This window comes from Bubalus kerabau, chromosome 1 (genome assembly GCF_029407905.1).
Source record: "Bubalus kerabau isolate K-KA32 ecotype Philippines breed swamp buffalo chromosome 1, PCC_UOA_SB_1v2, whole genome shotgun sequence".
In the NCBI taxonomy this organism is placed as follows: domain Eukaryota; kingdom Metazoa; phylum Chordata; class Mammalia; order Artiodactyla; family Bovidae; genus Bubalus; species Bubalus kerabau.
Window position 1 is genome coordinate 244,642,045 of NC_073624.1, and position 21,646 is coordinate 244,663,690.

At 39.5% G+C, this 21,646-nt stretch overlaps 1 protein-coding gene across 4 annotated transcripts in view; it reads left to right on the forward strand.

The window, feature by feature from the left end:
• HMMR (hyaluronan mediated motility receptor) overlaps positions 1 to 10,985 on the forward strand; it is a 33,388-nt gene extending 22,403 nt beyond the window's left edge. For all 4 annotated transcript variants that reach the window (XM_055562031.1, XM_055562026.1, XM_055562020.1 and 1 more), the window contains exons 13-18: positions 4,002 to 4,148; positions 4,408 to 4,560; positions 4,648 to 4,747; positions 5,590 to 5,766; positions 8,923 to 9,085; positions 10,043 to 10,985. In XM_055562031.1, coding sequence (XP_055418006.1) covers positions 4,002 to 4,148; positions 4,408 to 4,560; positions 4,648 to 4,747; positions 5,590 to 5,766; positions 8,923 to 9,085; positions 10,043 to 10,062 — 760 coding nt within the window. In that variant the 3' untranslated portion in view covers positions 10,063 to 10,985. The remainder of the gene's footprint in view (positions 1 to 4,001; positions 4,149 to 4,407; positions 4,561 to 4,647; positions 4,748 to 5,589; positions 5,767 to 8,922; positions 9,086 to 10,042) is intronic.
• Positions 10,986 to 21,646: the final 10,661 nt, after the last annotated feature.

Here is a 21,646-nt window from a genome sequence, read left to right on the forward strand (position 1 = left end):
TTATCAGTCTACCACTATTTATCCATTCTCGCTTTGGGCTTTTGGGTCGTTTCCCATTTCTTTCATTTTATTAACAGTACTGTGAATATTCTTGTGGTCTCCTCTTACATACCTGTAAGAATTACTCTAAAGTCACATTTAAGTGAGTGTTCAACTTCAAAATTTAATTCCAAATCATTTTATAAAGGGGAGGTGAAAATCTACACTCCCACTAGTGATGTATGAGTTCCCATTGATCTACCTCCTCTCTGAAGCTTGTTAGACTTCATAAATTTTGCCAGTATACTAAATGTAAAAGGACCTCTTCTTGTGGATAATTCATTTTTCCTTTTCTGTAAAAAGCTTATATATGACTTTTATTCATTTCTCTAGAGCATTATCTTTTCTTGGTTGATTTGTAGGGTTTTTATCAGCAATATGGGTGGTAGATATCTTACAGAGTGTGGCTTGTCTTTTCATTTTCCTTATGGTTTCCTATGATGAATGGCAATTCTTGATTTTAGTGTTGTTAAACTTATAGAGTTTTATGTGAACACTTTTACATACAAAAACTTCTTTCTATCCCAAGAACTTAAAGATATTCACCTTTTTTTGTTTGTTTGTTTCAAAATTGCACTTTTCATTTTTCCACCTAGAACTGATTTCTGTATGTGTAGTGATAAAGGGATAAAATTCATATTTCTTTTTCCATATGGATAATCAACTGCCTAATACCCATTCATTAACTAGTACCTTCTAATCTCTCTGATGTGTTTCTGCATCTGATATATTTTGACATACATAGCGTATATATATGTATGTGTGTGTGTGTGTGTGTGTGTACATGTATGTGTGTGTATGTATATATATATATGTTTTGTTTTGTTTTTTGAATTTTTGGCCATGCTGTGTGACATGAGGAATTTTAGTTCCCCAACCAGGGATCAAACTCATTCCCCCTACAGTGGAAGCACAGAGTCTTAACCACTGGCCTACTGGGGAAGTCCCTGTATATTTTAATTTTATATGTCAGCATACATATAATTAATATACATATGACAAACCTAGACAGCATATTAAAAAGCAGAAACATTACTTTGCCAACAAAGATCTGTGTAGTCAGAGCTGTGGTTTTCCAGTAGTCATGTATGAATATGTGAGTTGGACCATAAAGAAGGCTGAGCACTGAAGAATTGATGCTTTTGAACTGTGGTGTTGGAATACTCTTGAGAGTCTCTTAGACTGCAAGAAGATCCAGTCAATCCTGAAGGAAACCAACCTTGAATATTCTTTGGAAGAACTGATGCTGAAGCTGAAGCGCCAATACTTTGGCCACCTGATACGAAGAGCCAACTCATTAGAAGAGACTGTGATGTGGGAACGATTGAGGGTAGGAGAAGGGGACAACAGAGGACAAGATGATTGGATGGCATCTCTGACTCAATGGACATGAGTTTGAGCAAGCTCCAGGAAATGGTGAAGGACAGGGAAGCCTGGTGTGCTACAGTCCACGGGGTCACAAACAGTTGGACACTACTGAGCAACTGAACAACAACTATATATATCCGTATACATATACAATTTTTAGTGCTGTTCACAACTCTGGAAAGAAATTTTCCTTCTTGCTACTTTGAAAACTAGTGCCTTTAGAGGCATTCTGTGATGTCAGTCACCATTAGTATGCAAGTAGCATTAAAATTTATTTCTTCAAACCAGACCTCTCCCTTCATCCCCTACTCATATATTCAGCTGCCTACTTGACTTCAAGTAGATCTCTCACTGTTGTCTGGTATTAACCCCACCAAAACAACTCTAGATCATCTTTGTCTCCCTTTGTCCCTCTCGTTTCTCATTCTTGTTGATCACAGTCGGTGACATCTCCATCTTCTGAGTTTCTCCTTCTGTAAGTCTTGAGTCATCATAATCATCTTCTCTCCCTTTCTCCCAACATGCAATCTCTTTCTTGAGTTTTTTCATTCTGCCTCCAAAAGAGATCTCACATCTTTCTTTTGCCAATTCCTTGGTCCAATCCTCCCTTACCACTCATCTGGGCTGAAAAATAATCATCCTCTGGTTAATCCTCCAGTTCAGCATTCCTGGCCCTCCCCAGTCAGTTCTCTGCATATCTCTGGAATAATTTACACACTTACTTAAGAGACCTTTGAAGTATGTTCTTTATCATTCAGGTAAGCCCACTATGCCCCACCAGCAAGGACTCATGCCTCTTGCTTCTGCTCCTGCTCCTGCCTCTCTTGTTCTTTTTTTTTTTTTGGCCTCTCTTGTTTGTTAGACTCTTGTCACAGCTCTTTTTTTTTATGCTTAGTATTTTATTTATTTGTTTTTGGCTATGCTGGGTCTTCGTTGCCATGAGGGCTTTTCTCTAGTTGCAGTGAGTGGGGGCTGCTCTCTTAACTCTGGTGCGCGGGCTTATCAATGAGGTGGCTTTTCTTGTTGAGGAGCGTGGGCTCTAGGGCACTTGAGTTCAGTAGTTAACAGCACAGGCTCAGTAGTTCTGGCGCACAGGCTTAGTTGCTCCACAGCATGTGGGGTCTTCCTCAGACCGGGGATTGAACCCATGTCTCCGGCTTGACAGGCGGATTCTTTACCACTGAGCCACAGGCAAGCCCCAGTCCCAGCTCTTAGTGGACTGTGTTCTACCTGCCTCCGAGCACATACACATCTTTTCCCTCTGAAATACTTTCCCCAATTGGCTCGCTAAATCCTCCTTATCCATCACACCTCAGTTCAGTTCAGTCGCTCAGTCGTGTCCGACTCTTTGCGAACCCATGAATCGCAGCACGCCAGGGCTCCCTGTCCATCACCAACTCCCGGAGTTCACTCAGACTCACGTCCATCGAGTCAGTGATGCCATCCAGCCATCTCATCCTCCGTCGTCCCCTTCTCCTCCTGCCCCCAATCCCTCCCAGCATCAGACTCTTTTCCGATGAGTCAGCTCTTTGCATGAGGTGGCCAAAGTACTGGAGTTTCAGCTTTAGCATCATTCCTTCCAAAGCAATCCCAGGGCTGATCTCCTCTAGAATGGACTGGTTGGATCTCCTTGCAGTCCAAGGGACTCTCAACAGTCTTCTCCAACACCACAGTTCAAAGGCATCAATTCTTTGGTGCTCAGCCTTCTTCACAGTCCAACTCTCACATTCATACATGAACACTGGAAAAACCATAGCCTTGACTAGATGAACCTTTGTTGGCAAAGTAATGTCTCTGCTTTTGAATATGCCATCTAGGTTGGTCATAACTTTCCTTCCAAGGAGTAAGTGTCTTTTAATTTCATGGCTGCAGTCACCATCTGCAGTGGTTTTGGAGCCCCCAAAAATAAAGTCTGACACTGTTTCCACTGTTTCCCCATCTATTTCCCATGAAGTGATCGGACCAGATGCCATGATCTTCGTTTTCTGAATGTTGAGCTTTAAGCCAACTTTTTCACTCTTCACTTTCACTTTCATCAAGAGGCTTTTTGTTCTTCTTCACTTTCACACCTCAACTTAACTGTAAATTCCTCAGAAAAGCCTTTTCTGAATCATGAAGCAAAATGTAGGTTCTCCAGTTTTATCAGCTAACATGTTCTGTAGTTTGCCTTTAAAACACTTAGAACAAAGTTAATTATGTAGTTATTTTTCCTTTTATTTTGCAACAACCTGAAGAGGCATTTTTTTCTCTCACCCACAAGATAATAAAGTATTACAGTAGGTAGAGGGATTGTGTGGGGTTTTTGTTCTGAGGTAATTTCCATGTTTGGTAGTTGATTTCTTTTTATTTTTGTTCATAGATTCCACCCATACTAGGCACTTGACTCTTTTCTTTAAAGGAACTGCATATGTCATATAAGTTAATGTTTAGTATTAACTTGACTTCAAAACATTGGATTCTTAGCTGTGCAAATGTGAAAATACATAAGGTTTTGTTTGTTTTACCTAAAAGTGTATAAAATATAAACCAATCAGCTATAGATTTGTCATGCATATGTTAGAAAAATCCTTTAACCTTGTTTTTTAAAAAATAAGCTATAAAGCATCAACAGCAAGTGAGCTAAAAGATCTTAAGGTGCAGAACGAATCACTTAAGGAAAAACTGGCCAAGGCTGAGCAAAGTGCAGAGGATGTCCGAGATCAAATATTGGCCACTGAGAACTCAAATCAAGAATATGCAAGGTATGTAGGAGACATAAAACCTACCCACACCTGTGGTCTTAGAACCATTAGGACAATTGGATGTTGCTGCAAGCCAGCTACTAAGTGGTGCAGAAAACTGTAGTCCCATGGCTTGCTTTGGGTGATCTTCAATGGTGAATTATGAATTTATACAGTTTAAAAAGTATAATTCTTAACAATTCTTTGAGATTCTTTTTTTAAAAAAGGTAATTTAAATGGCTATAACTTTTTTAATGGACTCTTCTCTCTCAAACCAAAGGATGCTTCTAGATCTGCAGACCAAATCAGCACTTAAAGAAGCAGAAATTAAAGAAATTACAGTTTCTTCTCTTAAAAGAATATTTGATTTGCAGAACCAACTCAAGCAACAAAGCGAAGACTTTAAGAAACAACTGGAAGAGGAAGAAGCAAGGTAATCTAGGTTGAAAACTAAAATGCCATGCATCTCAAGTTATTTTTTCTAGTATACTTTGATTTTTAATTTAATTTTCCCTTACAGAAAAGCTGGAAAAGAAAACTCAATAGCAGAATTAACTGAGGAAATGAATAAGTGGCGTCTCCTCTATGAAGAATTATATAATAAGACGAAGCCTTTTCAGGTCTGTTAATTAGGACTTAACTTATTTGTATTTGAGAATTCGTATTGTTCTGTGTCACAGTCATGGCAGTGACATGGTTCTTCTGAAAGATCATTTTGCTGTGCATTTACATTGCCAGTTTAACTTCCTATTACAGAAGGTTTATTATAGATGTTACTACATTATTATGCATACATTTTTAATATAGGCTTTATAGGCTTAAATATTACCCCTTAATAAGGTTCTTAAAAGTTAATACCTTAGAAGGCTCTCCTGATATGAACTTTTGATAATCTATGTAAATTTATGACACTTATTTTGTTATGATCTTTCTCAATGTTCCTCTAATTAATGCTTAAAGGATAAATGCAAATCTGGGTACTTAGAGTCAGAAGACAGTATTGGTTATAATGTGTTGTGGTAATACAGATTAGCCCAGCTAGCAGGTCTTTTCATTGTTTCTTTCTTTCTGTTTCATTGATCTTTGAAATGAAAAATAACTTTTTATTTAAAAAAAAAGACAATTTATGGAGAGCCCTAAGAGTAAGTCAATATAATATATTTTTGTTTTTTGCCTTTTTTGTTGTTGTGGTTGTTGAGTTTCTTATTTAAATATTTATTTACTTATTTGGCTGCACCGGGTCTTAATTGCAGCATGTGGGATCTAGTTCCCCAACCAGGGATCAAACCTGGCTCCCCTGCATTGGGAGCCTGCAGTCTTCTGCAGTCTTAGCCACTGGACCACCAGGGAAGTCCTGTCTTGCCTTTTTACTTTCTTTCAGTTTAGTTTTCCTTGTAGTTAATACGAGTTAAGTAGGATTTAATAGTTTTAAGTCTTAACTTCACAAAAAAATCTTTTTCAGCTACAACTGGATGCATTTGAAGCAGAGAAACAGGCTTTGTTGAATGAACATGGTGCGGCTCAGGAACAACTAAATAATCTAAGAGATTCATATGCCAAATTATTGGGTCATCAGAATCTAAAGCAGAAAATCAAGCATGTTGTGAAATTGAAAGATGAAAATAGCAATCTCAAATCGGTTTGTCAAGTCACGTTTACTTTTGTTGATATTGGGGTGGGTGGTTTTTATTTTATCAGGGTAATACTGACTTCATAAAATGAGTTGGGAAGTGTTTCACCTTTTCTATTTATGGAATAGTTCATGAATTATTGATATTAATTCTTTACTGAATGTGTAGTGGAATTCAGTGGTGAAGGCATCTGGACCTGGACTTTTCTCTGTGGATGGTTTTTGATCAATAATTTAATCTCTTCACTTGTTATAATAGGTCTATTCAGATTGACTACTTCAACTCAAAACCTATGGGATGCAGCAAAAGCAGTTCTAACAGGGAAGTTTATAGCAATACAGTCCTACCTCAGATTGACTATTTCATCTTGAGACAGTTTCAGTAGTTTGTATCTTTCTAGGAATATGTGCATTTCATTTTCTGATGGGTTGATTCACAATTATGTGCCATATTCCCTTACATTCCTTTTTATTTTGATAATATCAGTAGCAATGGCCCCTCTTTCATTTCTGTTTGTAGGAATTTGAGTCTACTCCCTTTTTTTTTTTAAGTTCCTTCACTTCAAATGTTTATAATGGCTTTAAACCCTTTTTTGGATAAATTTGATATTGGGTTACTCTCTTGGGCAGTTGTTGTTGCCTGCTTTTCCCCAGTATGCGGGGAATGCTTTCCTGTTTGCGTACTTTGTAATTTTTCGGTTAGAAAATGGATGTTTTAGACAATATATTGTAGCACCTCTGGGTACTGCCGTCCCCTTGCAAGTATCTTGTTATTTTCTTATTTAGTGAAGTCTGTTCGTCCTCCCCATCCCCCACTAGTTTGTGCCTCTGATGTTGCTTCTGAGGGAGGTTCAGTTTGGGGTGTGTACACAGTCACCCTGAGATGATGCTGGTTTGGGTAAGTCTGCCTCCCTGTCTCCCTGATCACACATAGTTGCTGGCTTATCCCTCGATTATTTTTAACATTGCCCCAGGTCATAAATTCCTCTACAGATTCAGTTCAATTCAGTTCAGTTCAGTCGCTCAGTCCTGTCTGACTCTTTGCGACCCCATGAGTCAAGGCACGCCAGGCCTCCCTGTCCATCACCAACTCCCGGAGTTCACTCAGACTCATATCCATCGAGTCAGTGATGCCATCCAGCCATCTCATCCTCTGGCGTCCACTTCTCCTCCTGCCCCCAATCCCTCCCAGCATCAGAGTCTTTTCCAATGAGTCAACTCTTTGCATGAGGTGGCCAAAGTACTGGAGTTTCAGCTTCAGCATCATTCCTTCCAAAGAAATCCCAGGGCTGATCTCCTTCAGAATGGACTGGTTGGATCTCCTTGCCGTCCAAGGGACGCTCAAGAGTCTTCTCCAACACCACAGTTCAAAAGCATCAATTCTTCAGCGCTCAGCCTTCTTCACAGTCCAACTCTCACACCCACACGTGACCACAGGAAAAACCATAGCCTTGACTAGACGGACCTTTGTTGGCAAAGTAATGTCTCTGCTTTTGAATAGGCTATCTAGGTTGGTCATAACTTTTCTTCCAAGGAGTAAGCGCCTTTTAATTTCATGGCTGCAGTCACCATCTGCAGTGATTTTGGAGCCCCCAAAAATAAAGTCTGACACTGTTTCCCCATCTATTTGCCATGAAGTGATGGGACCGGATGCCATGATCTTAGTTTTCTGAATGTTGAGCTTTAAGCCAACTTTTTCACTCTCCTCTTTCACCTTCATCAAGAGGCTTTTTAGTTCCTCTTCACTTTCTGCCATAAGGGTGGTGTCATCTGCATATTTGAGGTTATTGATATTTCTCCTGGCAATCTTGATTCCAGCTTGTGCTTCTTCCAGCCCAGCATTTCTCATGATGTACTCTGCATAGAAGTTAAATAAGCAGGGTGACAATATAGAGCCTTGATGTACTCCTTTTCCTATTTGGAACCAGTCTGTTGTTCCATGTCCAGTTCTAACTCTACAGATTAATCCAATCTAATTCTGGTTCCTTTGTTGGAACTGTGTTTTAGGTCAGTGATTGGCTTTGTTCTGGCTACAGGAGGGCTCCTCCCACCTGTCTTATTCAACACTTCTCTTCTACAAACTAGTCAGCTTACAGTTTAGCCCAGTTTTTAATCACTTCCCATTCCCTTGCACCACACAGCCTCTACTGTTCTTAAGGTCACCCTTCAGCTTGAACTGCTCTAAGCTCTGTTGTAAGTGAAGTCACTATCTCTGGGAATAAATTAGGAGCTCTGTGTTCTCCTCCTAGTCAGAATTTCTGAGACAAGGCTTCAGATCTGGATTTGGGAACAATGGCAAGCTTTCCTCTGAGTGACACCTATGTCCCTGTAGCTGGATGTTTAGTAGACTTGGGGAGAGGGAAATGAGCAATCTGAGGGTCTCTCACTTTGCCTCTGTTGGCTTGGAACCATTGTCTCATTAGCCAGGTAAAGGGTGATCAGGGTCTGGGTATTTTCAGCACTCTGCACCTTGGTTTCTTGAAAGAAAAGACCCACACACACACCTCTCAGCCACATTTTCTGTGGTTCAGATCAAGGAAGAGCTAGGGGCAAGATGAGAGATGCTGACATCCTGCTCCTCTTGGCAGGAGAAGCCTCTGACTGGGAGCAGGGAGAGGACGGAACCCTCTGCTCCGGTCTGCAGAGGTCTAATGTGGAGTCTCTGCTTTGCTAAGCAAGGACTAGGGTGAGAGGGAACAGGATTGGTTCAAACACAACAGGACATTGCCTTTTTTAAAAAACAAAAAGCACTTTTGTGGATCTGCTTGAATTGTTTCTTCACTTGCTATTTTACCTTAAGGCCATTTATAGAGGCTTTAAGTAGTTGCTTTTTTTGGCAATTTTTTATGTCACTAGGAAGCAAGTCATTAGAGCTTCTCATGCTGTCTCACCAGTAGTGAATCTCAGCATTTAATTTGGTATTGAACTTTTATCAGAAATACAACTTTGTACCTATAGAGGGACAGGAAGATTTAAATAACTTGTTATCTTCTTTGTCATAGTTGTTCATTTTGTAATTTATAGTCTGAAAGCTTGTATGCAGTAGGCTTTTGCCATTAAGGTTTGAAAAAAGAGCAACTGTGGAGTTGTCAGTAATGTCGGTAGCACATTTCACCAACATGATCTTCAATAATTATTTACGGACTGTATTTTTTCTTACGATAGGAGGTGTTAAAACTCCGTGCTCAGCTTACTAAAAGAAAACAAAGTGAAGCAAAACTTCAGGAGGAATTGAATAAAGTTCTGGGTATCAAACACTTTGATCCTTCAAAGGCTTTTCTTCATGAAAGTAAAGAAAATTTTGTTCCCAAAACTCCATTAAAAGAAGGTAAGAAATGAATAAACATACAGAACTGTCATCTTCCTTTGGATTTGCTTTCACAGCACTGAGCAAGTTATCTATCTTTATGAACTGTGAAAATCTGTTAACAGTTTCTGATACCTTTTATCTTTCTTGAAAACTTGTCATACTTCTTTCTCTATTTTTTTATATTTATTTACTTATTTGTTTGGCCATGTGGAGTCTTAGTCGCAACACGCAGGACCTTTAGTTGTGGCATGCAAACTCTTAAGTTGCGGCATGTAGGATCTAGTTCCCTGACCAGGGATTGAACCCAGGGCCCCTGTGTGGGGAGTGTGGAGTCTTAGCCACTAGACCACTAGGGAAGTCCCCTCGTCTGCCTTTTTTGCTCATACCCACTCCCTACCAGAATTAATCCCTCTATCACACCCTTGACATGTTGTAACCTAAACATCCAATTTGTAATTTTGGAGAAGTAGATTTTTGTTTTTTTCTTTTGTTTTACTTATTCCCTTTATTTTTGGCTGCACTGGGTCTTTGTTGCCGCTCTTGGCCTTTCCCTAGTTGTGGTGAGTGGAGGCTACTCTTCACTGCGGTGTGAGGGTTTCTCGTTGCGGTGGCTTCTTTTGTTGCGGAACACAGGCTCTAGGGCACAGGCTCAGTAGTTGTGGCACACAGGCTTAGTTGCTCCTTGGCATATGGAATCTTCCTAGACCAGGGATTGAACCCATGTCCCCTACACTGGCAAGTGGATATCTATCCACTATACTACCGGAGAAGTCCATTTTTCTCTCTTTCTTGACTACAATCTCTCTATCTTTGACAATAAACTGAAATTGGCTGAAATAGCAAATGAAGAAATATAAATAAAATGCAAGTATTGCTTCATCTTCCTTAGAGAAGGTAAACTGCTTTTTGTTTATAATGACCGATGCATTAGTTTTAATTTAGAAAACTAACACTGCTGTTTAATACTCCTTCCAGGCAATACAAACTGCTCCTGAGCTCTTAGTGGAGTTTCAAGAATCATGCAAGTGAACATCTGAAAAACCTGTTGAAGATTATTTTGTTCTTACTATTTTTTATTATTATTATTTTGCTTACTATTGTGTTTATAATATTTTAAATCTCTTATTTAATACTAACTTCCTGTCCTTACATATGTGAAAGGAAGTTTGACCGTTTTTACCAGTGTTCTCTGACATTCTAGTTACTATAGTCAGTACTTCCTCCTCGATGCTCACCCTTATTGCCTCATTCTAAATGTTCTGACGCTTTCCAGCTTTGCTCACTCATCCCATCAAATCAGTAGTCTTTTAAAAATCATTCTCATACTATCATTTCCCTATTCTGAAACCTTAGGGTTTTTTTAGTTTGATGCTGAAGACCTTTTCTAGTCTGAACCTCTTATGCTAGGCTAAAATACCTTGGCTTGTTCTTGCCTCTACTTTAATTCTCCTAATAATGTTCATTCTGCCCCACCCATTGTCCGTTTTCCAGTTCAAATAAGAAATAGAGGCAAGCTTTTTTCCATAGTTATCTCTTACCAAAGCCACTGAGTTGGTTAATATTTTGCAGATTTCTAGACCCCATCCCAGTCCTCTTAAATTACAATCTGTTTTGGTCTAGAAATCTGCCTTTTTTTTTTTTTTTTTTTCTCATAAACAGCAGTTAATTCTAAGAAACTCAGCTTGTAACCTCTTTTTTGCCATACCACGCACCAAGTGTGGAATCTTAGTTCCTGATTAGGAATCGAACCCATGCTTCCTGCATTGGAACCATGGAGTCATAACCACAGAACTGCTGGGGAAGTCCCTGCTCATAACCTCCTTAGAGAATTTGTCTAGCTGCTTGACATCTGCCTGATTCCTGGGTGTTTGATTAATATTTATGTATCATGAAATAAAATTACATGTTAAGTCACTGACCCAATTATACAACTTGTATTATATGAAATCACTTAATGCTTCTATTTAAGGTGCATTTATTGTCCCTACCCTCCTCTCCCCATATTGTTTGCAGAACCACTAATGGTATTAATAGTATACTACTTAGAAAGTGGTCATTCTCCACCTAAAATACCTGAGCTACACAGTTGGTATATTATAAGCCACCTTTTTGTCATGTTTCCCCATTGATGGACCAACAGCGACTATTTTAATCAGGATAACTTTTCTTAATAAATTATTTTATTAGATCTTAATACATAGTTAAGTTCAAAGGAAATGTAGAAATTAGAAAAACTGTCAAATAAAATGGAATCAGGATAACTTTTCTTAATAAATTATTTTATTAGATCTTAATACATAGTTAAGTTCAAAGGAAATGTAGAAATTAGAAAAACTGTCAAATAAAATGGAATCATTCAAGATTTCTGCTTTTAGCCAAGGTAAAGTAACATGGATCAGACTTATTGCTCCTCCTCCTACCCTACACACACACACACACATGCACACATATGCACGTGCACCCTAAAACTATCCAAGAAAGACAAAATATATAAAAGAATGATTTTCATTATGTTAAATATTAAAAAAAAAATCCCTAAGACATGGGGAAAATCAAGGTGAATCCTACAATTCATCCATGTTTACAGCCTTGAGAGAGTTTGCAAACATACATAAAAGGGGAACCCAGGCAAAGCCCAGCCAACTAACTGAGTTGAAAAGCCTGAAGTGAGATCTGGAGAGACCAAAGATACTGGAGACTGCAGGACAGAGTACTGAAAGGACAAAATTGGAGGAGAGAATTGTGGAGATACAAAGGGTCCCTCAAGGAATCACCTGCATACTGACTAGTTATGCATATGAGGAAACTGCCTGAAGCCTGGGGAAGAACCATCCCCCAAAATTAAAAGTAACAGTGTTCAAAGCTCACACAGGCTAGAAATACTGCCTGTTCCCACCAGCCTAACTTGAAAACCTCATGATTTATAGGGAACTGACTAGGATATGCAGAAGGGTTTGGTACTGGGGAATAATTAGTCCTAAAGTGAGCACTCTGGTACCACTTAACAAATCTTAGAAAAGGAAAACCCAAGAGGATCGATCCTTTCTAAGAAAATTATTACAATTTTGGAACAAAGCTCAAGAAACCGCATAGGTTTATAAAAATGTCAAGCACCCAAGAATGTAAGTTTTACAGTTTCTTAACATCCAATCAAAAGATCACTAGACATGCAGAGAGGCAGGAAACATCATCTCCTGAAGAGAAGATTCAGTCAACCCAGGACTGAATTATCAGAGAACATCACAATGGCTATTTTATATATGCCACATATACCAAAACTTAGTGAAGATATTTAACATTAAAAAAGAATCCAAATTGAACTTGTAGAGATAAGAACTACAGTATATAAGAAAATAAAAACTCTCAATGGGAGTACAGAGAGAAGGCATTGCAAAAGGAAAGATTAGTGAACTTGAAAACAGCAATAGGAACTATCCAAAATGAAACACAGAAATGAGGTTCAAAAAACGAGCAGAACACCAATGTACTCTGGGACAACTTCAAGCAGCCTAACATATATGTAATCAGAGTTCCCAGAGGAGGGAAGGAGGGGACAGAAAAATCACTTCTGAAGAAGTAATGGTGGAAACGTTTCCAAATAGGAAAACTAGAACCCAACATCACAATTGCTGAAAAGCAGTGATAAAGAAAAACTGTCAACCTAAAACTATCTCAACAAAAATAGTTTTCAGAAGCAAGGATGAAAAATTATTTTCAGACATAAAATTATTAGTCTCTAAAATATAATTGACTGTTAAAAAGAACAGCAAGAGTGTGGTCTGTAGTTTAGACATATTTAAAATTACATAAGGACAGCAATAGCTCAAAGCCTCGGAGGAGAAAAATGGAAGAATATGATTGCAAGTTCTTTATACTATATGTAAAGTGAAATAATGTTACTTGAAGACAGACTGTGGTAACTTAATAATACATACTATAAACCCTAATACAATCACTAAAATAAAACACTTGTCAATAAGTCAACAAAGATGAAATTATAAAGAAATAGTCAATTCAAAAGGCAGAAAAAAAGAAAAAGGAAAACAACAGATGAGTCAAAAAGAAATTAATAATATAATTAAATTTAATCATATTGACAGTCATATTAATGTAAATGGTCTGTTCAATTAAAATGCAGAAATGATCAAATTGGATTACAAAGCAAGATGACTATATGCTGCCCACAAAAATACACTTCATGTATAATGACAAATAAGGTGAAAAATACAAGGATGTTAAAAGATACACCAAGCTAAAGGGATAGGAAGACCTAGTCCCTCCTTCCCCTGACAAACTAATTCAACAACAATACAGAGACAGATTCCCTTTGGAAATGGGGAATAGTCTCTCCAACAAATAACGTTGGGAAACATTGGGAAAATTGTATATCCAAATGCAAAAGAGTGAAATTGGAACCTAACCTTACACTATACACAGAAATCAACTCAAAAAGGATTAAAGGCTTAAACGTAAAACCTTAAACTAAAACTACTGTAACAAACCATGGAAAACACTTTTATGACATTGGTCTTAGCCACAATTTCTTGGTTATGATACCAAAGTTCACTCAAGAAAACAAAAATGGACAAGTAGGACGGCATCCAACTAAAAAAGTTTCTGCCTAACAAGTGTTGGCAAGGAAGTGGAAAATTAGAACCCTTACACACTGTTGGTGGAAATTTAAAATGGTGCAACACTATTGAAAGTATGATGGAACTTTCTCAAAAAAAATTAAAAATGGAACTACCATGAAAGTCACTCAGTTGTGTCCGACTCTTTGTGACCCAATGGACTGTAGCCCATCAGGCTCCTCTGGAGCTGGATACTGGAGTGAGTTGTATCTTCCTGACTGAGGGATCAAACCCAGGTCTCCTGCATTGCAGGCAGACTTTACCGACTGAAGCACCAGGAAGCCAATGTCCAGCAATCTCACTTATGTATATTTATCCCAAATAATTGAAATTGGAATCTCGAAGAGATACTTACACCTCCATGTTTATTGCATTGTTATTCACAATAGCTAAGATGTGGGCATGGATGAACAAAATGTGGTAATATACCTGTAGTGGAATATTATAAAGCCTTTAGAAAGAAGGAAATCCTGCCACGTGTAAAAAATGGATGAACCTTGAGAACATTATGCCAAGTAAACTTAACCAAACACCAGAGGACAGAAACTGCATGATTCCACTTAACATGAGGTATCTAAAATATTCAGAATCACTGAAGCAAAGAGTACAGTGGTGGTTGCCAGGGCCTGGGTGGCAGAGGAAATGTTGCTGTTCAGTCACTCAGCCGTGTCCGACTCTTTGCAGCCTCATGGACTGCAACATGCCAGGCTTCCCTGTCCTTCACCATCTCCCCAAGCTTGCTCACTCATGTCCATTGAGTCAATGATGCCATCCAACCATCCATCATGGAAATGAGGAAATGAGTTGCTAATTAACAGGCATAAAGTCTCAGTTGTGTAAGGTAAGTTCTAGAGACCTGCTCTACAACATCATACCTATAATTAAAATACTGTATTTTACACTTTAAAATTTTCTAGAGGGTAAATCTGTTAAATGTTCTTACCACACATACACACACAAGATGATGTGCCAAGATTATGCTAACAGATTGAAAACAGAAACTAGAGTGGCTGTATTAATATCAGACAAAATAGATTGCTGAGCAAAGAATATTACCAAGAATATGTTTCATGTGATAATGATAAATGAATCAGTTCATCAGGAGGCCAAAATAAACATTTATGTAGCCAATGATAGTCTGAAAATATATGAATCAAAAAATTAATAGATTTACAAGGAGAAATTGAAAAATCTAATTACATAGATATATCAATAGCCTCCCTCAATAAATTGTAGAACAAATAGAAAACTGGAAAGAATATAGAAGATTTAAAAAATATTCTGAACCAACTTGATCAAATTGGTGTTTTCAGAAATCACCTAACACGAGCAGAATATTTTGTAAGTGAGCACAAGAATTTGCCAAGATTGACTATTTATACACCGGGTCATGAAAACAGTCTCTATAAATTTAAATGGATTCCAGTCATACCAAGGGTGCTGTCCATTGGCAATGGAATTGAATTAGAAGTCAATAACATAAGTCTCTGGAAAATCCATAAATAGTTGGAAATCAATTATCACACTACTAAATGAGATACTGGTCAAAGAATATATCTGAAAGGAAAATAGAAACTATTTTGAATAGATTGAAAATGAAGACACAATATATCAAAGCTTGTAGAATGCTGCTAAAGCAGATTTAGAGCAAAATTACCTCACTGGTGGCCTTTATTTCCAAAAAAGAAAGGTTTCAGATCAATGAGCTCTTACTGTAGAAATAAGTAAAAGAGCAATTTAAAACCAAAATAAGTAGGGGGAAAATAATAATAAAGGTCAGAGGAGAAATCGGTAAGCTAAAAAACAAAAGTAAAGATCAATGAAAAATATTTAATTGAAAAAAAAAACAATAAAAAGTGATAAACCTCTAGCTAATCAAGAATATAAAAATACATAAACTACCAGTATCAGGAGTAAGAAAGGTGGCAATATTACTTTTGTGGGTGATGGATACATTCACTATCTTGATTATGGTGATGATTTTATCAGTATATATTGTATATATCTTTGTTGCTCTCGCAGTAACGAAGACCCAGCACAGCCAAAGTCAATAAATTAGTTTTTGAAAGTAGTTCAGTTTGAAACAAGTTTTAATATTGAGATTATTTTCTCAATATTGGGCTACTGTTTTGTTTTGTTTTCCTTTATCAAATTGGGCTACTGATTTTAAGTGGCTTTATTTATTTACCTGAAGACATTTTTTGGAGGGTCTTTGGGGATTTTTTTTTAGTTTTATCTTTTATTGATGTAAGACCTATTTATTTTTACATGCATTATTTTTAGTTTACATTTGTTCAAAGAAAACTAGTTTTCAATCTTTGAAAATCTGGAACTTTATTGGGGGGAATTGGGGGGTTCAGAATGTGTTTGTTTTTTAATCATTAATGGAAGAAAATCCCTTAAGGGAAAAAAAATATGCCCATTAAACATTTTGTGGATGCTAATGATTTCTTCCCTTTCAAAAATATGAAGACAGTGGGACAGTTATTAGGAGGAATCTATGCTACCACTTCGGAGAAGGCAATGGCACCCCATCCAATACTCTTGCCTGGAAAATCCCATGGACGGAGTAGCCTGGTGGGCTGTAGTCCATGGGGTCACTAAGGGTTGGACACAACTGAGCGACTTCACTTTCACTTTTCACTTTCATGCACTGGAGAAGGAAATGGCAACCCACTCTGGTGTTCTTGCCTGGAGAATCCCCGGGACAGAGGAGCCGTGTGGGCTGCCCTCTATGGGGTCTCACAGAGTCGGACACGACTGAAGTGACTTAGCAGTAGCAGCAGCATGCTACCACTTGTATGATGGTTTTAGACTGAGAATATCAAGTCCCAACACCTAACCACCTCCCAACTCCAGCATTATACAATCCTTCAAGTATGAAATAATTAACATCACCTTTATCTCACTGTATAAAATATAAAATTCCATTTTATTAGCAGTTTTAACTGATATTTGGAACAGCTTCAAAGTGTGTTCCCAGGGTGTTGCTAACACCACTGCAGAGTGCCTATAATTTCTGAGAGGTAACTTTTTTTTCTTTTTTCTTTTGGCTGTGCTGGATCTTTGTTGCTGAGTGGGGTTTTCTCCAGTTGTGGTGCACAGGCTTCTGATCGCTGTGGCTTCTCTTGTGAAGCACGATCTCTCAGGCGAGAGCTTCAGTAGTTGTGGCACACAGGCTCAGTAGTTGTGGTGCCTGGGCCCAGTTGCCCCGAGGCATGTGGAATCTTCCCTGACCAGGCATCAAACCTGTGTCCCCACATTTCCAGGCTAGTTCTTAACCACTGGACCACCAGGGAAGTCCTATCAAGGTTTCTTAAATCTGCTAGAGGCTATAGAAAACCAAGACAATGCCTAACTTCAAAGTTACAGTATAGCAAGAAAGACAATCAAGCATAAATGTAAAATTACAAACTGATTTAACTACTCTGAAGAAAAAGGAACACTGCTTAAATAGTATAAGGATAAACAGAGGTACAGAATATAGTAAAGACCAGCAGGAGTTTACACCAACTACATGGGTGAGTGGCCAATAAGGTTAGTGTTCCATAAAGTTGCTAATAATAATAACAATAATAATAACAGTAGTAGCCGTAATAGTGGAGAAGACAATGGCAAACCACTGGAAAATCCCATGGGCGGAGGAGCCTGGTGGGCTGTAGTCCATGGCGTTACTAAGAGTCGGGCATGACTGAGCAACTTCACTTTCACTTTTCACTTTTATGCATTGGAGAAGGAAATGGCAACCCACTCCAGTGTTCTTGCCTGGAGAATCCCAGGGACAGAGGAGCCTAGTGGGCTGCCATCTATGGGGTCATACAGAGCCGGACACGACTGAAGCGACTTAGCAGCAGCAGCAGCCGTAGAGTAGTCCTGGCTTTCTGCAAACAAAGACTATCTAAGGGGAAATTTTTAGGCCTTTTAGAATTCAGCTGTGCTAAGAAGAGGTGGCGAGAATACGCAGAAGAACTGTACAAAAAAGATCTTCACGACCCTGATAATCACGATGGTGTGATCACTCATCTAGAGCCAGACATCCTGGAATGTGAAGTCAAGTGGGCCTTAGAAAGCATCACTACGAACAAAGCTAGTGGAGGTGATGGAATTCCAGTCGAGCTATTCCAAATCCTGAAAGATGATGCTGTGAAAGGGCTGCACTCAATATGCCAGCACATTTGGAAAACTCAGCAGTGGCCACAGGACTGGAAAAGGTCAGTTTTCATTCCAATCCCAAAGAAAGGCAATGCCAAAGAATGCTCAAACTACCACACAATTGCACTCATCTCACACGCTAGTAAAGTAATGCTCAAAATTCTCCAGGCCAGGCTTCAGCAATACGTGAACCGTGAACTTCCTGATGTTTAAGCTGGTTTTAGAAAAGGCAGAGGAACCAGAGATCAAATTGCCAACATCTGCTGGCTCATCAAAAAAGCAAGAGAGTTCCAGAAAAACATCTATTTCTGCTTTATTGACTATGCCAAAGCCTTTGACTGTGTGGATCACAATAAACTGTGGAAAATTCTGAAAGAGATGGGAATACCAGACCACCTGACCTGCACTCTTGAGAAACCTGTATGCAGGTCAGGAAGTAACAGTTAGAACTGGACATGGAACAACAGACTGGTTCCAAATAGGAAAAGGAGTATGTCAAGGCTGTATGTTGTCACCCTGCTTATTTAACTTCCATGCAGAGTACATCATGAGAAACGCTGGGCTGGAAGAAGCACAAGCTGGAATCAAGATTGCCGGGAGAAATATCAATAACCTCAGATATGCAGATGACACCACCCTTATGGCAGAAAGTGAAGAGGAACTAAAAGCCTCTTGATGAAAGTGAAAGAGGAAAGTGAAAAATTTGGCTTAAAGCTCAACATTCAGAAAACGAAGATCCTGGCATCCAGTCCCATCACTTCATGGCAAATAGATGGGGAAACAGTGGAAATAGTGTGAGACTTTATTTTTTGGGGCGCCAAAATCACTCTGGATGGTGACTGCAGTCATGAAATTAAAAGACGCTTACTCCTTGGAAGGAAAGTTATGACCAACCTAGATAGCATATTCAAAAGCAGAGACATTACTTTGCCAACAAAGGACCGTCTAGTCAAGGCTATGGTTTTTCCAGTGGTCATGTATGGATGTGAGAGTTGGACTGTGAAGAAGGCTGAGCACGGAAGAATTGATGCTTTTGAACTGTGGTGTTGGAGAAGACTGTTGAGAGTCCCTTGGACTGCAAGGAGATCCAACCAGTCCATTCTGAAGGAGATCAGCCCTGGGATTTCTTTGGAAGGAATGATGCTGAAGCTGAAACTCCAGTACTTTGGCCACCTCATGCGAAGAGTTGACTCATTGGAAAAGACTCTGATGCTGGGAGGGATTGGGGCAGGAGGAGAAGGGGACGACAGAGAATGAGATGGCTGGATGGCATCACTGACTTGATGGCTGTGAGTCTGAGTGAACTCCGGGAGTTGGTGATGGACAGGGAGGCCTGGCGTGCTGCGATTCATGGGGTCGCAAAGAGTCGGACACAACTGAGTGACTGAACTGAACCGAAATGATGACTGGTTTGCATACTCAGGGAGTACCAGGCTAGAGTGTATTGGAGGTGTGGATAAGGTCTCTTTAGAAGGAATGGCCTATCACTTCAGTTCAGTTCAGGCACTCAGTTGTGTCCAACTCTTTGCCACCCCATGAACTGCAGCACACCAGGCCTCCCTGTCCATCACCAACTCCTGGAGTTCACCCAAACTCATGTCCATTGAGTCAGTGATGCCATCCAGCCATCTCATCCTCCGTCGTCCCCTTCTCCTCCTGCCCCCAATCCCTCCCAGCATCAGAGTCTTTTCCAATGAGTCAACTCTTCACATGAGGTGGCCAAAGTATTGGAGTTTCAGCTTTAGCATCATTCCTTCCAAAGAACACCCAGGGCTGATCTCCTTTAGAATGGACTATACTTTGGCCTATTCTTTAAGCCTCTAAGCTTTTGCCTCAAGGTTTTTTACCAAGGTTTTACCAAGCTTTGGCCTCCCAGGGAACTTACAGGACTGAGTCTGTGAATGCTGAGGACTACGGGTAAAAATCCAAGTGCTGAGAAGCTTGGGCCCTGTCTCCTCCACTCAGACCTTCTATCTCCATAATAGCCCTTAGGGCTTCCTTAGTGGCTTAGAGGGTAAAGCTTCTGCCTGCAATGTGGGAGACTTAGGTTTGATCCCTGAGTTGGGAAGACCTGGAGAAGGAAATGGTAACCCGCTCTAGTACTCTTACCTGGAAAATCCCATGGACAGAGGAGCTTGGGAGGCTGAAGTCCATGGGGTCACGGAGTCAGACACGACTGAGTGACTTCACTTTAATAGCCCACCATAATCACAGAAAACTAGCCAATCTGATCACACGGACCACAGCCTTGTCTAACTCAATGAAACCAAGCCATGCCATGTGGGGCCACCCAAGACGGGAAGGTCATGGTGGAGAGGTCTGACAGAATGTGGTCCATTGGAGAAGGGAATGGCAAACCACTTCAGTTTTCTTGCCTTGAGAACCCCATGAACAGTATGAAAAGGCAAAATGATAGGATACTGAAAGGGGAACTCCCCGGGTTGGTAGGTGCCAAATATGCTGCTGCAGATCAGTGGAGAAATAACTCCAGAAAGAATGAAGGGATGGAGCCAAAGCAAAAACAATACCCAGTTGTGGATGTGACTGGTGATAGAAGCAAGGTCTGATGCTTTAAAGACCAGAATTGCATAGGAACCTGGAATGTCAGGTCCATGAATCAAGGCAAATTGGAAGTGGTCAAACAAGAGATGGCAAGAATGAATGTTGACATTCTAGGAATCAGCGACCTGAAATGGACTGGAATGGGGGAATTTAACTCAGATGACCATTATATCTACTACTGCGGGCAGGAATCCCTTAGACGACATGGAGTAGCCATCATGGTCAACAAAAGAGTCTGAAATGCAGTACTTGGATGCAATCTCAAAAACGACAGAATGATCTCTGTTCGTTTCCAAGGCAAACCTTTCAATATCACTGTAATCCAAGCCTATGCCCCAACAAGTAACGCTGAAGAAGCTGAAGTTGAACGGTTCTGTGAAGATCTACAAGACCTTTTAGAACTAACACCCAAAAAAGATTTCCTTATCATTATAGGGGACTGGAATGCAAAAGTAGGAAGTCAAGAAACACCTGGAGTAACAGGCAAATTTGGCCTTGGTATACTGAATGAAGCAGGGAAAAGGCTAATAGAGTTTTGCCAAGAGAACGCACTGGTCATAACAAACACCCTCTTCCAACAACACAAGGGAAGATTCTACATATGGACATCACCAGATGGGTCAACAGCAAAATCAGATTGATTATATTCTTTGCAGCCAAAGATGGAGAAGCTCTATACACTCAGCAAGAACAAGACCAGGAGCTGACTGTGGCTCAGATCATGAACTCCTTATTGCCAAATTCAGACTTAAATTGAAGAAAGTGGGAAAACCACTAGACCATTCAGGTATGACCTAAATCAAATCCCTTATGAATATACAGTGGAAGTGAGAAATAGATTGAAGGGACTAGATCTGATAGACAGAGTGCCTGATGAACTATGAACGGAGGCTCGTGCCACTGTACAGGAGACAGAGATCAAAACCATCACATGGAAAAGAAATGAAAAAAAGCAAAATGGCTGTCTGAGAAGGCCTTACAAATAGCTGTGAAAAGAAGAGAAGCAAAAAGCAAAAGAGAAAAGGAAAGATATAAGCATCTGAATGCAGAGTTTCAAAGAATAGCAAGGAGAGATAAGAAAGCCTTCCTCAGGGATCAATGCAAAGAAATAGAGGAAAACAACAGAATGGGAAAGACTAGAGAGCTCTGCAAGAAAATTAGAAATACCAAGGGAACATTTCATGCAAAAATGGGCTCAATAAAGGACAGAAATCATATGGACCTAAAAGAAGCA